At 39.6% G+C, this 16,449-nt stretch overlaps 1 protein-coding gene across 9 annotated transcripts in view; it reads right to left on the bottom strand.

The window, feature by feature from the left end:
* COBL (cordon-bleu WH2 repeat protein) overlaps window positions 1-16,449 on the bottom strand; it is a 147,972-nt gene that overhangs the window by 1,392 nt on the left and 130,131 nt on the right. For 8 of the 9 annotated variants that reach the window (XM_052703495.1, XM_052703497.1, XM_052703501.1 and 5 more), the window contains 4 exons: window positions 11,223-11,326; window positions 7,974-9,991; window positions 7,231-7,350; window positions 4,849-5,100 (listed from right to left, as the gene is read on the bottom strand). In XM_052703495.1, the coding sequence (XP_052559455.1) occupies window positions 4,849-5,100; window positions 7,231-7,350; window positions 7,974-9,991; window positions 11,223-11,326 (2,494 nt within the window). The remainder of the gene's footprint in view (window positions 1-4,848; window positions 5,101-7,230; window positions 7,351-7,973; window positions 9,992-11,222; window positions 11,327-16,449) is intronic. The other variant, XM_052703494.1, reaches the window with a different exon arrangement.

Here is a 16,449-nt window from a genome sequence, read left to right on the forward strand (position 1 = left end):
CCAAACATTCTCCTGTGAGGCTGTTTTCAAACCTACTCTCTTCTTCAGCTCCTTAAGACATGGAGCTTATCTATTCTTTCTAGCTTTATCAGTTGGTCTTAAGGAAAGTCATGTCCTTCCTTAAAACCCCACTCCTCATATATACAAATCGTAGTTGCAGTTAACATTATTACATGGAAGTTGACAACAGATTTTTCTATAAACTTCCTTCATTTTGTGGATGAACAGAGATCTGGCTGTGAGTACGCAGTGTCTGACAGTCAAAAGCTGTGCAGTATCGGATAGCTGTCACTGGTCATATAAATCAACTGATGAGCACTTGGCTTCCTGATTGAATGACAGAAACTTTTATAGGCTTTGATGCAGGAAAATCCTTAAACAAATGCTTATCTTCCTTCCTAGTCCTCAGGTCATCGATGCATTTGCTTAATTTTAATGCCAGTGTACTCTTCCAAAATCAAAGATACTTGGCTTTGATTCTATCAGAGAGATATACATTAAGGGGATCGCAGAAGCTAAACAGGAATAATGTATTTGATTAAGTTTCAATCTTCTACTTCTGGCCTTCGTATCCACGGCAGAAGCTTTATTCATAGGGAAAAAAAATAGGTCATGGTACAAATTCTCATTAAGGTGAATAGTTCAAATAAAATTTAATCTTTGAATTCAAATGAAGTAGCAGCATGCAAATGTCTGTCTCTCACTATGCATGGGAATGAGAATCACCTTCTATGCTCATTTGATTACCTGTATATCAAGCTTGGCCAACCTTTTAGTGGGGCCTCCCACTCCATTTCCAGCATAGCAGTGCCAACATCAACCATGGCTTTGAGTCTGTAATTTCTGTCATTGCACCCACAGACACAGATCATTATTATATGAGGAGAATAATCCAGTGCCAGACACAGAGGTACAGAACTAGGCCACACTTCCAACAAGACACTGAATGGGCCATAATTCAGATCAATGTATTACTCATTGGCAACCAACTTCAAATTATCCCAGCATATACCACAGATCTACTGTAATGGGTGCAGTAATTACCTTACCTGGCTCCTCTGATTGCCAACAGAGTGATATACTGCACGTATCAAGAGTTCATGTGAGTAAATGCCAGTGCCAATGGAATGAATGTTTGTAGATACTGCGATTGAGCCAAATTTGTATTATTAATGCAAGACTGCTTAAAATTGCATGGCACTTACTGCTACTGGAAAATGTGAAGTCTGTAGAATACCTCTTGCATATTCTATTAAAAGGTGGTTTACAGAAATACTTTTTCCACAAGCAAAGCCTATTTTTCAGATAGGCAACTTGCCTTTTCCACGCTGTGAAGGTACATTCTGCAGTATTTCTACCAAATCCCTCAAGTATTCCTCTAATATGAGTAGATGGTATAATGTAGCATGAGCAACTTTTGTAACTTCTCTTTGTTGGGTAAAATTTTTCATCCTGCATGGGCTTGTGCTGCAACTATACCAACAGCTAGACGTCTAACAGGTTATTTGCATGTGTAGTTGTGTTTTTTTCCACAGATAATCATAGTAAATCCCAAGGCAGGTTACACAGACAAAAATATACATGTAATGTTACAAGGAATTGCAGAAATCTAGCCAGATTATGTTGCATTTTCTAAGACAGAAATAGAAAGTGCGAAAATTAATCAGAAGGATCTTAATTGTATGAAACCATGAGAAAAGTTCCTTAATATGATAAAGGAAAACATTAGTTCATATTTAACAGCAGAAATTCAGATGGTACAGCTTTATGACCTGACTAATAGAACTAGCCAAAATTTGGTCTCAGATCAGTTGTTTATTTCTCAGATCAACTGATCATCCTTTGTACAGGAGCCAGACTGCATGGCTAGAAAGCAAGCTCCTTGCTAGTGAGACCCCATTACTTCTGAAGTCGACTAACAGCCAAAAGCACCATATCAGCCATCCTGGTGCTGTCTCTGCTTCACGCCATCTCCATGATTTGCTATTGCACTTTGGGTGTGCTAAGCAAGTTGGAAATTGAAGAAAAAGGTTACTTCCTGCATCTTGTAAAGTCTTTTCCAGCTTGGTAATTTCATCACCTTTCAATAGCACAGAATGGAGGTGAAGATGTTTGGGTAGGATATGAAATCTAACCCCCCTTTCTGGCATCTCTCTGAACTGCACTGCATTGGGATGAACCATTTTCCGGAGGAGACCCAACTGGGCTTGGCATCCACAAGAATTTTCCTTTAGGACTCTGTGGACAGCAACAGTGTGCAATAAAACAGAAGCCATTTCTCCAAAACAAAGTATGATTTATTAGCCAAAGCAGGCAAAATACTCCAAGAAATCAATTAAGGAATGGCCAGGGAACCTATGCACATACTATCTTATCCACACTTGGCATTTTCCACAAGTACCTGTTTTTGCTCTGGTTTGTTTTGGGTGACCCAATTACAGCCGATGTGGTGCAGGCTCTGACTTTGAGCAAGCCTACACCAATTTCTCTCCTCCCTTCCTGCACAGTGGATCTTTTAACCTTAAAGTTCATGACTTTAGTGAACAGCTGTGTAATCAAGGGTGGAGTGGAGGAGTTGCCTTTTCACAGATATTAATAGAGCTCAAATTTTTGTTGGGATGCTCCTTATCTATGCAATTGGTTGCTTTTTATGTTTAGTTCTCCTGACAGCTCTGTTTGATCTACTTCCACTGCAAATAACCCCTTATAAATAAGGCCAAACTGAGTCATACATTACTTAGCAACACAGTTCTTAGTCTCAGTTCCCCCACAATATTAGCTAAATGAATGACTTCACCATCAGAAGCCCCTGTTCCATAAAATTTCAAGAAGACAATGAAGGAGAAACAGACACAATTACAGAATGGAACGACCAAGTCTGCTGTCTAGCTGCTGAAACCAAAACCTTCTAGAAAGCAAAGCCAAAAATGGCCCTGTACTCATACCTCCAAATCATGGCATCAGAGATAATGGACACGTAAGGCTAAACACAGAAAAAAGTTTGCCTCAGCCCTGGTGCAAAACTACCTGCCAGCCACCCTCTGTCAACAACTCAGTGCTCCTTGGAGATATATTCTTCAGCTAGGAAGGAAGAAAAGAAAACCCTGATATGCAGACACATGCTTCTACCAATTCAACTTTTGCTATCACAAATTGCCTTACTGCAAGGAAAAGATCGGAATTTAGCTCTCACCACAGCAAGCTAGGAGAGATTGTAATACACAGTGGATGCAAGCTCTTTGAGAAATCTGAATTTTACTTTTATCACTGATCAAGGGCATGAAATTTTAGATGTCAAAGTGATACGATGCCTTTAGCATATACTTAGGAGTTAGCTTGCATATCCAATACATGAAGGACAGCACAATAATAAGACCACCTTACTTTGTTTTGTACAAAATGCTCCTCTCTTTTATTTTCATAAAAGATCTACCCAGTAAGAGATGCACTCTTCTGTCACCTCAATGTCGAAACTACAAAAAAAAGTACTCTGTCTTGAAAACAGAAAAAGACAGGCACAGCATTTAGCGGAATACATTAGCATATCTAGACCACTTTCATGGTCTGCAAGGGCCATCCAACTGTTTCAAAATAAATCCCCAAGGATATAATAAAGGCCTGTTTAAATGAGTAGTGGTATAGGTCCCCTCAGAGTCGGGTTCCCTCAGAGTTATGCAGTTGGACAAACCAGGAATCAACAGCATGAAGTATTCTTGAATGTCCAAATTTCTTTTTCTCTTCTGTAAGCTAGTGAAGTATGGAATCAAAGGCCTGACCTAGAGTAGCAGTTCTTCATAATTTGTCGTCTTCTACTAGTATGCATAGTATCAGTACATCTTTCCACATAGACAATAACTGCACATTCAGACTTCTGTTTGCATGCTGATGTGAACTTCACTGAAAGTAAAATGAATGTATACTTTTTTGGATGATTCTGTGGAATTTCTGATTTATCAGAAACAAGATTTCAATAGATAGACTTTTTATTGTTAAAATTTGATCACATTTTCTGAATTACTTGAAGGGGACAAGAGAGCAAGGTTAAAGTATATTTACAACTTCTGGTTGTCATTAGCCAAATGACGTGTTGGGAAAACAGCATCTGTTTCAGTGCATTCCCTGAAGTCTGTGGATCAAAGTCCATTCTTTGATACTGCAGTAAGATACTGAGATAACTCAACTGAGAACAGCTGATCTACTTCTCCTCACCCACTCAAGATTCGGAAGAGCAAATTTTGGTCAAAGAGGTATGTGAACTTATCTCAAAAAATCACACCAGAGCAGCAGATCATTTAGCCATCTGGGAGTAGAGTAACCCACGATGGGCCACAGAACTGATACATACAGGCATCCAATTAATACAGTTCAGATTGATACTAAAAGGAACCCACAGGTTTTACTGACAGATCCTATGGAAATCAAAACCTACACGTAACTGAAGTTAGGACAGAATATTTACCTCTACAATTGCTTTAGGGTCTCATATCTGATCTTTTTAAAATTCTCCTAGTCTGAAGGACATGCAGTATTATCTCATATTCACAACAACAGAAAAGAGCATGGAAATACTTTCTGAAGTGATATTCATGCTCTTTAAAAAGAACTGGCTGCTCATGTGGTTCATATGGTTGTGTATAAACACAGGCATGTTTTAGCATTAACAGTGCATTTTAATACCTGTTCAAAGGTTTGAAAAACACTCTCAGTCTTCGACTCAGCGAAAACACTGAATGCACAGCTCTTCTGATGGCGGAATGAAATGCGTGGCTAGAACAGCTTGTAAACAGTTTCCAAGGCCAAGAAAGACCAAGTTTTTTCATTCACAAGGAAATATAAAAGTGCATTTACCTTTTTTAACTTTGCTGCTCCAGCACCAGAGCGAATGGCCTCCATCAGGGCTCGCCTCGCCTCTCCAGGGTCACCTGTAGTTGTGGCAGAGAATTTAAAAGTCGCTGTTGACAGCTGAGGGGGAGGTGGTGGTGGTGGCTGGGCAGGGGCAGGTGAAATACAGAGCTGTTCTTCCTGAGGGTCTTCTGCTTTCTGTAAAGACAGTTCCGCATTCCTAAAACTCTGGAGTTCTTCAGAGGCCAATGAGGAGATCTGTTCGCGATGCAGTTGAAAGGAGACAGTTAATACCAAGCATGACTAAACTGTAATTACTTGACATTTGATGCACTTTAATTTCAGTACCCTAATTTCACTTTGCTTGAATGACATAAAACACGTAGAGCTTTTTGTTTGCTCATGAAGCTGAACATCTGTTACTACTCACTCACATCACTCAGCTGGGCTGATTACAAGCATCAAGGATTTGGCATTGACTCTGACTCAGAAACTCAATCTTTATTTACCACAAGCTCCAGCATCCTGTAACTCTTTTTGGCATTTAAGGTAACAGACAGAGAGTTGGACTTGGAATTCATTTGCTAAGAACCACAAGGGGTTTTGGAATCATGAAGACATATTAAGGCTGCTGCAGCCACCCAGGAATCTTGTTACTTTTCACATTCTGGCCTACATAGAAATAATCTCGAATGACAGAGATGCTCTTCTAGATTTGAAGCTTTCAGACCTGGCTTCAGTGAAAAAATAATATTAAAGTTTCAACTCACACTGGAAAAAAAGAAAAAATTAAAAAAAAGAAAAAAGAAAAAAAAGAAAAAGGTAATACAAGAGAATTGTGTGAAAGCACTGGGGGAGAAAAAAAAATCAATAGATTACTCTTCCAAGTGTCTTTCTGTAGAATTTCTGAACCTAAAATTCCAGCACGAATTACTTACCTGGAAACTTGTTCTAGTTTAAATAATGTAGGCAAGGAGGTAATCTTTTAGACTAAGCAACTGCCTCAACAAATATTTTTTCCACTAACAACATTACTAATAATAATCACAATAAAGTATTAGTAATTATAAGGGTTTGGCAATTATTAGGAAATTCAGTACCATATGCCAAACAGGAGGTTTTCAAATAGATGCATTACCATTCTGTTTCAATGAAATTAAGGCATAGATCTTCTCTAGTAAAAAAGAACTCATCTCTCATCAAATAATCCAAACTCACAGAGCCCCTATGTTCTGTTACTTCACTGTACATACACACACACAAATACATGGTAATAATGTCATGTCAGATAAGAACATTTGAGATGTCATGGAAGGGACAGCCCTTTAATCACAGTACATCTATCTACATCTATATCCTGCCCTGTATGCATACAAACATGGTACTTCATCTAGCACAGGTGACACTGTGAAAAAGAAGCCCATGGTTTCTAGGCAACTTCCTTTAAAACTGCAGGGAGAAAGTATCCTAAAAAGTCTCTGCGGCAATACAACACCATTTCACTGTCAAAGCCTCTTTCACACAGATCTGCATTTATTCCTAATGAACTCAGAGCGCAGTTGTGTACACGAAGGTGACTGCAGCACCGCACGTTCTGCTCCCAAGTTCAAGGGAAGCTGCATCCTAACTGAAACAAGGGCAGTAAGATATTCAGAACTGCTCTGAGGGAGGAAATAATTCCCAAACAGAGACAAGGGAGACTTTCTACCTAGTGCCAGCTCTCTGGATATGTGCTAATGGTCTTAGTCATTGCAAGAGGGAAATGGGAACCTCCTTGCCAATACATGTCCTTGGCTGGATTAGTAACTGAGTGAAATCTGAGGCTAGAACAATGCAGGCTTTGGCTACTGGGGATAAGAGATGCTTTAACGATTAGGTAAATCTTTCAGATAGGAGGAAACATTCTGCTGTAGTGAAATTTTCCATCAATTACTTGCATACAACTTGCGTGCATCAGTTAACAGATAAACAGCAGGCATGAAAAAGTCCTAGTGTTATGAGGTAACCGGAACTGGATGTATACAGAAGGTAATGCAAATATAGTAACTGCATACCCCCAACGTACAAAAAACAATGCCTAAAATGTGAAAGCAATAAACATTTGATATTTCCTGTGTACATTCCCAATAATCCATTTGGACTATTTCTCCCCTTCTTTCTCAGTTGAAAGCACACCAGTTGAGGTAGTGCTAAGTTCTATAGAGAGGGTGGAATCTGACCCTCTCTGCTATCTGTCTAAGTCAGATCTGGTCTTGCATCATAACACTTTCCCCCTACACTCTTCTCTTTCCAATTCAACTCGTAGTTTGCATTTTCTCTAGGTTTATTTGAAACACTCGATAAGAACAGACCACACTTAGAAGATCATTTATCATGTTGATTTCTTACTTTTTTCAGCTTGGAAGTGCCACTGTGACCTCTAATTGCTGCTAGTAGGGCTGACCGCTCATTCTCTGGCTCACTGTATGAGGGTTTCTTGTGGTTGCCATTTAGCGCGCTGTCTGAAACCTACATTATGAAAAGAATACTGTTATTAGACGTTTACGTACAGATATTTTGGAAATGTTATTAGAAATATTTTTAGCTCTTGCACTGGAATGCAAGCTATGGGGACTACTCAGTCTGTCTGCCTATGTGCCTGCTTTTATAACCTGAGCTCTCACAGAATGTAAATATACCTGTAGGTCCCAGTTACCAACGCCACACATAGAGATGCAGCCTCATATCCCCTGAGCATAAAATCAGTGGCTAACTGGTATTGTCTACTAACAAAAACTGGTGTCTTCTTTCTTTTGCAGGTATTTACAAGTTTCCTGCGTGCTGTGTGTTCCTTTTTTACATAACACACTGAAATGCAGGCGAGGCTCCCTGGCTAACTTCAATTACCTCTCCTTCATGTTGTTTCTCTCCCCCTTTGCCTCTTTTAGCTAGGGCAGCAGGAATGGTGTTGTGTAACTTACAAGACGTGCAAAATAACCACTGGTGTGGTCTGCACTTTGCCACTATAAATTTTTCAAGTGCCATGTATGCTGCAGCTTCCTTGCAGATGTGCCAGTTATAAAACCTCTGGTGTCTGAGGCTGCCTACAGGTTTCTGCAACCTGAACAGGCTAAATAAAATCTCCACTTTACCTTTCTGAGTTTCTCTTTTCCCCCTCCTGTTTGAATAGCTTCCATTAGGGCACTGTGCAGCGATGTATCTTTTGGAATTGGTTTTTGGACAACAGGCTTGAACTTCTTCTTTGGTCCGAAGATATTAGTCTGCACATTAACATCCAATTCACCGATAGCATTAACAGCTGAATCATCAGATCTGTCGTTCTGTTCTGATTCTGCCTTTGCTGTCACACCATTGAACTCGGGCGATGCTTTCAGGGAACTAATTTGCATGCTGTCAGCAGGAGGCCATTTAGCAATACGCAAAGATGAGCTGAAAGAGGGTGAGGCTCCTTGGAGATCAGGTGACTTGAGAGAGGAGGCTGAATTACTACGGGGCAAAGTCTCGCTTTTCTGTTCAAACAAAAGATGCATCTTTTTCTCTGCTGTATCTTGTTTGCTGTTTAAACTGTGATCATCTTCTGCTTTGTTGTTATCCTTTGAAGAGGATTTACTAAGTGGGACACTGGCATTCTTTTTATAGAAACTAGCAGGAGTTGCTTGACTCGGTGCCCTGATGTTCACTACTTTGTTTTCCATGCCAGAATTATCACCAGGTGTGAATCTGTGGGATGCTTTTTGACTACAAGTAAAAATACTTGAAATTTTTTCTCTTGTTTCCGCTGATTCTGTTTCCACAGGGCTGTATTTGGCCACAATAATACACCTTTTGGGGGAAACATCAGCTTCAGTTTTAACCTCTCCTGCCCCATGCTTATTTTCATCTCTCTCATGAAAATCTGTAGAATCAGACTTAAAGGTAGGTAGGTTGATGTGTTTTGCAATGGCAGAGGCCACATACTGACTGGAAGTTCTCCTGTGAGGCTTTAGAAATGGAAGCTCTGGCTTGTCCTTATTAATGGCTGGGACCACTAATGGTTTTACCTGAGACTGCGTAACTGGAAGTGGTGGTTTAGTCTTCTCATTCTCAGACTGTTTTTCACCTACCTGGGAAATAACAGTTTGTGGTGCTACAGGTTTTGAAGCTGCAGGACAGACGGGTTTGCATTCTTGCTTTGTAACAAAGGACTTAGAGTTTGTGGTAACTGCTGGCTTTTTAGCAAGATGCTCAGCAGAGTCATCACTTTGTTTTTCCATAGAACTTGACCTCCAGAATGCCTTCACTTTCCCAAGAGGAATTTCCTCACTTTCACCAGCAGAGGAACCTGGTATGTTCTTACTGACAAGAGGCTTTGGGTTGATAAGGTTGCCTAGTTCATCGATCTTAATGGCACCAGTGGAAATCGAAAGTCCTCTATCAAAATTTTTTACTTCAGGTTTTGGAGGGACAACTTTGAAGGTCGTCAAACCCATTTTGGGTTCATAATTTGCTTCCAATTTCTGGGCACGATGACACCACGGAGGTGTTGATGGAACTTCTTCTACTTCAATTTTTTTTGCAGGTGGCCGTTTGATTTCTAGTTCTGACTTACTTTTTTTCAAAGGTCTCTCCCTCTTACTACATTCATTAAATGGATTTACTTTCTCTTTCGCTGTATTGATTTCAGTTGCAGTCTTGGAGCAAGATGAAGTCAGCTTTGATTTACACTCCTCAGACTTCATAACATGTCTAGGCGGAGCTTCTACTTTTACATTCTTTTCACTTCTTTTTTCAAAGGAGGATGTGAGAGATTCAAACATATCCCTCCTCTGTTCCACGGGTAAGTGACTGAACTCATTATCAGACGGCTGCTGATGTATTAGGTACTTGGCTATACATGCAGATTCACCATTGGCATGTCCTTTATCAAAGGAACCCGCATTGTTGTTTCTGTTTGTAAAGCTTCCCATATTAACAGAGTCAGCGGATGAATTCCGTGAACCCCTTGTCTCCTGGTTTCCAGCTGAGTTATAGATGGTAACTTCTGGAGCATCATCTATGACTGTTACTGGAACAGAACTAGCAACATCGTGGAGGACCTCAACTTTTCTTGTATGTGGGTTCAACACTTCACCCATGCGCTCAGAGTCAGAGTTACTTAAAACATCCATTGCTGTAAAACACATGTAGTATTATATTCAGGCAATATGACTTTAAATTACACAAGCAGCTAATACAAACATACCCAGATCAGATATTTTAGTTCCACTAAAACTAGCAGGAATATATTTATATTGCAAAAAAGGAGAGATCTGGGTCCTTTTTATTGTCTGGCTGCTGATTAGAATCAGCCAAAATATTCCTGCAGTCCTTCTTCAGCCAGTGGGAAACATACAAATGCAGCTGAAAGCAGAATTTAATCTATTGTTCATACCTTATCTTTGACTAACTTCTCTCAGTGATAAACATTTCACCACATGACTCCAAAGGAGAAACATTTCTGAGAAACAGTGAGCAACTTCAAATTATGTTTCCCAGACCTGGTTAGTAATAACAACCCAGCTGAAGGATTTCCTTGAGCAAGCAAACAAAGAAACAGTACTTGTATTTTTTTTTCCCTCCATTCTTTCATTTTCCTTCATTACCAATGACTCCAGGAGCCTCACTGTGCAAGAAGCTTAACTCCTCTCTCAGATTTGCTAGTATAAATCAAGGGTTACAACACAGAATGTAAGAAATGACAGTGTCAAAGAAATTAAACTGGAATTCAGTACACTGCCAAAGTTCTGAAATAAGGATGGAAATTTTTTAAAAAGTATTGAACATCATTTCGTGATGAACTATTAATTATGAAATGTTTTTATTTACTGTAGGATAAAGAGAAGCACAATATTGCTTTGTGGTGAGATTTTATCTCTTCTTATTGTTTCTTTTCACATTTTTAAACGTTTAACTTTAAAACACGTCTGCTAATAGAGAGGAGGGATTGATTGCAAGAATGTCCCCCCTTCTCCATTTCACTATGATAAAATAAGCAACAGGAGTATTGTTTATGACAGACAACTAAACTCACTACTGATTTAGCTTCACTGAAGTAAATACCAAATTTAGCTCACAAAATGTGTCCATAATCTGTTGTTCGTCTCTTTCTGGTAGCAGACATCAAAATACAATGACAATCAGATAAGCAGGTTGAAAAATATTTTGTGCTGGTGTATAAAGAGTGGCTGCCCAGGAAGCAAGGGGAAAGAACCCACTTCAGGTGGACCACATTCTGACTCAGACCTGTGAGTTGCTGCTAGTGATCTTAGTGAGAAATGAAGGTGTCTCAGAGTGCAGTTTGTCTGTGTTTCTTCAGGCTGTGCCTATGTCCTTTATGCCTCTGAGGCTTTACAGTTCCCTACCTTCTAAATCTTCATCCAAGTCAGCCAAAGTCTGCTGGAGTTGTGCATCAATGAATACATCCTCATTCTCATGCTTAGCCGCAGCCATTTCTTCACTTTTACTGCTAAATAAAGAGAAAAAAATGTCGGGTCTCCTGCTTTCTTGCCTTGTGCTCCTGCTCAGAAATATACCCTCATTTCAGCCCCTTTGGTTCCACTGAGGTTTTGAAATCCATTCCCCAAAGTACAAAAAAAATGCAGCCTTGGACACACAAACCACATACATCCAAATCTAGGAGGAATCTCAGCAAAGACTGAGCATACTCCATGTGCTGGTGATCAAAAGATTAGGACTAATAAACTCCATCACAAAGAAATGGTCTGGCTTCACTGTGAAGCGTGCAGTTCAGCCGGACTGCAGAAAAGCAGCATATGCTGAGGCAAAGCTTTTGTATATCCATGTAATTTTAAAGCAGACCACTAGCCATCCCATGTACACACTTTGCCAACAAATCTGCACCTTAATTAAATAAAAATTGCACGATGATGAAAAATAGAGTGAAATAGTGTTAGACAATCACTCTGCATCCTGGGGGAAGGGAGGGGAGGAGTAAAGAGAAACTAATCCCTTGAGAGCTGTTTCTAATGAAAAGTGGCCTGATTTTGCCAAGAAATAACTCTATGCTTTTTGACAAACTTGTACAATAATCTAAAAACAAGTATAAAACCAGAATGAGTGCCAAGTGTTGTCTTGGCTTATTAAAAGACGAAAAGAAGAAAAATCTTAACAAAAAAGAACCTGAAAAAAACTTCAACAACAAACACATAAAAACCTGTTACACAACAGACATTCTGTTTCCTAGGAAGAATCCTGACCAGCAGAGCTTTCCTATCTCAATCAGTGAAGCCAGGATTTCACACTGGGCAATTCATTTTTTCTGCTACCTGATCCTCACCTGAAGTCAAAACGTCATCTGTGACACTGCCTCTATGTTCTACCCTTGAGATTAGACTGCTGACAAAATAATTTTCCATTTAACCACATCTAAGCCACTTTGGTCAGGTGAAGCAACTTTACCCTTTTCAAGATCAAGCCCTTAATGTCACAGATAAAGTGACAGGTGACTTTTTTTCTTTTTTTTTCTTCTTTTTTGCCTAGCTTACCAAGCATCACCTGAAAAAATGCACTTTTCCGCTCCCCTTTAAGATAATCTTTTGAATAAATATTTGCGGATGATTCTTGACACTGATTTAAATGATCTCTAACGTGTGCCTTCTCTTTTTGCAATTGTATTATTTTTCTCTTGTTCCTAGCAGGACTTGCTGAAAGCATATTTTCAAGCACCTTTTTTGTTTGTTTGTTTGTTTGCTTGTTTTTTTTGCATTCACCTCTCCTTTCCTTGTATCCTCTGTAGCATTCTTGGAACCTGATTCCCTTTCCTAAGCAGGGATGAATCCAAGGTGGCAAAGCTATGTATAATACCTAAATTGTTTCCCAAATTGGAATATATATATTTCTGAAGACAGATATCTACATTTATTATTTGAACACAGAGGAAGAGATGCAGTGCAGGAAGCACTCTCTGCGTGGAGTATCATTTCTCCCAGCATCTGCCATTGATCAGAGCTTTGCAGGCCCCAAGCACCTCCAGAAGCCAACATGAACTGATGAAGCTCAGGCTCATTCTCGTAATTCAGGATCACGATGAACTCAGTTTTCTCCAGGATGGATAATGAGGAGGGTGACACAATTCAGTCCAAGTCTCTAATGGGAGCAACTGGTTCTGTAAGACAGCAATCCTACTTGTAGCCTGCAGCGTTCACACACACAGATCAGTGAGACCACTCATCTGACAAACTGACAAGATTTAAGCTTACTGCAGTATTCAAACTAAGCAGAAGCCTGGCAAAAAACCCTCTCAACCTAAAGTTGGCAAGAACTTTGAACCACCTGAATGTCCTACTGTTTTTGCAGTGAAAAATTTTATAAAAATAATTTAAAAAATTACTTGCTATCCTGAGTGCACCATTTATTTGCAAAATAATAGAAAGAACTTTCTATTTTTCACTGAGAAAAACGATCAAAACTGTGCACCAGCTGAACGATATATCTAAGCAGTATGGAAGGCAAACACTGTTTTCTTCTTTACAAAACTGGCCTTATGAGATAGTTTCCCGCACTTGGAAGCAAGTTATTGACCTTCACTGAGACTTTCTCTGAGCTACTTAGAGAAAGTGAAGAAGGCGCTTTGAGCTTTGGTTTGAGAAAAACCTTGGAAAATAAATGTCTAAATCCACCACCATCAGAGAATGTGACCTTGTTCCACGAAGGCCACGTAACTTCACCACCTTCTGCTACCTGATTTCTTCTGTTGCCTGACTCCTTTTCAACACAGCCAAAATCTGTATTACTAAGGTTGTTGGTATTGGGCTTTCTCCAGCAAATAATGAAAATAATTGGCTTGAGAATTTTATGGGCGACTCATGTAAGAAAACATATTTGGGGCCTGGGACAGAGATTCTTGGATTCCAAACAGGGTTCACTGCACTGACCAGATCTTTTCTCATGACAACTGGGGAGAATCTTTCAAAGACTCAGAAAAATCACCTTCTCCTTCATAGGTGCAACAGTCAGCAGAGGTGTCTTTCATTATCCTCTGTGCACTTATGCAGTGTAGGTAATTTGCCTCTCAATTTCGGCTTCAATCTCCTCATCTAGGCAAATGGGATAATACTACCCAATTCAGAGAATTTTTATAAAGGAAAGAGAACAATGCACTGAAAATGAAAGGATTCTCAGTCCTTTACAGATGGAGCTTCAGAAAAAGCAGATCTTTCCTTCTGCATTTCCAAATTCCTAAAAGAGCTATTGTTCAATTCATCTCCAAACTCACCTAAAAAGCAAGCCAGAAGGTGTATGTTAATCACAGAGCTCTTCTTTAAATTCTTAGCATTGGGAATTTAAAATGTGATATGTGTTTTGAGAGGTGAAAGTCTGGTAGTTTCCAGTAGCTCACACAGTCTATAAATATGCCTAAAAAGACTCTTTCACACAACAGTATTTGGGAAAAGAAAACAAGAGGGCCTCTAATATTTTTTCAAAGCCTTCTTCCCTTCTAACGCTGCACACTTTTCTTTTGTTGACAGCTCTATTTTGGTCAGAATCCAAGAAAAATACAGGACTTATTCCAGTACTACGTTTTACATTCTGGACAAACATTACCAGTGGCATTTTCTCACACATGCTTTTTTTGACTTAAAGAACAACTTGATAACCTTTCTGCTGCCTTTCTGGTAACGTGAGGTGTTAAAAATGGGGAGTATTTAGCACAAGCTCAAAATGGCAAACATGTATGGTTCCTGGAAGCCTCCTCACTTATTACTTATGTAGATTAGCTGAGATTTGTGCAGGAGTGCAGAACCGAGCAGAGAGACTACTAAACTACCGCCTTTAGTGCTCCACTGAGCTCAGACTACAATACATAATTATTCCTCAGCAGTCATTCGCGCAGTTGGAGACAAAATGAAACTTACTGCAGCATTTTGTCAAATTAGTGCCATGAGAGACAGACATTTATGAGAAAGTTTACACTCTAAGAAAGAAGAAAATCTCTGATAAATCTTGCTTGAAATGCATTAAAAAGAAAAACCGAATGGCTAAAGTACAACAGATTTGCATAAACAGAAGCTGCCATTTTGTTCTACATTTTGTTCTATTGGGGCTTTGCAAATGGTACAACAGACCAAGGCTTCTCTGGGCGCCTCTCAGGAATTCCGGAATGCCTCCCCTATGGAATCAGAGGTAGATCGCAGCTTCCAACACAACTGAGAAAATACAATGCAGAGCTATTTAAACTATGGGGAAAAGATCCAGTTGTCCATTTGGGACACTCAGTACCATTTGAAATAATGCAGGGCACTCAAGACATCTGTGTGGGGCTGACAGACACAACGTAAACTGAGAGACTGCTGGAAAAGCAACAGGCAAGAGAAATGGCAGCAGACATTTCTCAAGTTCACTGAATGCTTTCTAAGAGCTTCACCTATTTTGTGCTACCTTGATTAAATAAAAAATCTTGAGACCATAGCTCCTCTAAATCACCAGCTGGGGAGGGCAGATGGAACCACTGTAACAGTCAAATCCAGAAAGGCTTACAGTGCAGTAGTGCACAGGAGGAAGGAGTGGCTTCCCTAAGACCAGGTTCAATGGACATGAGGGCATTCAGCTCCCCATATGCATCTTCAGCAGCCAACAGGAACTGACCAACGTGGAAGACTAGTATTATGGTGACTCTGCACTGGGCTTTGATGCATCTGGGCTACCTTCTCTGTTCTAAGTGTCTTCTCAGTCTGCTAATAGGGATTTAATTTAACCTTGCTGCATATATCCCAATTCTTCCTCTTCAAAATGGATTGAAAATATTCTCCTTTTACATAAATGCTGGGGACATAAATGCTTCCACCTAGGATCTATCATAGCTGGTGTTACAGAAAAGGCTGATGTTGAATGATGTAGAAAGCACGGTTGAAAGTGCATTGTTTTTTAATATGACTTGCAGGCCAGAAACGACAAAGTAATTTCAAAGTGCTTATTCACTTGCTTCTGTGATTGATGCAGCAAAGTACTCTTCAGAAGTGGAGGAAACTATTTTCCAGAGTAGTCAGGAGTTTACAAAATCTTAGGGACCATTTTTCCATTTTCTGCATTTCTTAAGCTAGATGATTTTTTTCTCTATTTCCTTTCAAGGAAAGAAGAGTAGTCAGTATAAGGAATGGACTTTCTAATAACTGAGGCTATGACCAGACAAATGAAATCCTTGCTTAACGCTACCTCCTGTGAATGTGAGCATGAAGTTTCAAAGTTCTAGCTTCGAATGACCAAAGAAAATGGTCGTACTGCTAAAATGCTGACAGTAGACTGTTAATGTACTGGAAAACACATCCCACTTAGAACTGGCTAGTTAACAAAGTCCTCAATTGTCTTTCATGCAAGATTTCTGAAAGTGGCAGAAACTAAGGAAAGGAAAAAACACACACATTCATATTCTGTTGGATGCCATGTAACCTTGCTTTTTACATTCTTCAACAGCCAGTTAAAAGAAGGCTGTGCATACTTTTTGAGAGCAAGGTGCAAATATCATTTCTGTTCCAAATTCTTAGTGTGTGTTCTACTTTTATTTCTGTGGGACTGCAGTGGTCTTTAGGCAGCATTTATATCTGTGCTGAATAAAAATAATCAGAAATTAGA

The sequence above is a fragment of the Tympanuchus pallidicinctus genome, unplaced genomic scaffold (genome assembly GCF_026119805.1).
Source record: "Tympanuchus pallidicinctus isolate F22 unplaced genomic scaffold, pur_lepc_1.0 scaffold5, whole genome shotgun sequence".
Lineage (NCBI taxonomy): Eukaryota > Metazoa > Chordata > Aves > Galliformes > Phasianidae > Tympanuchus > Tympanuchus pallidicinctus.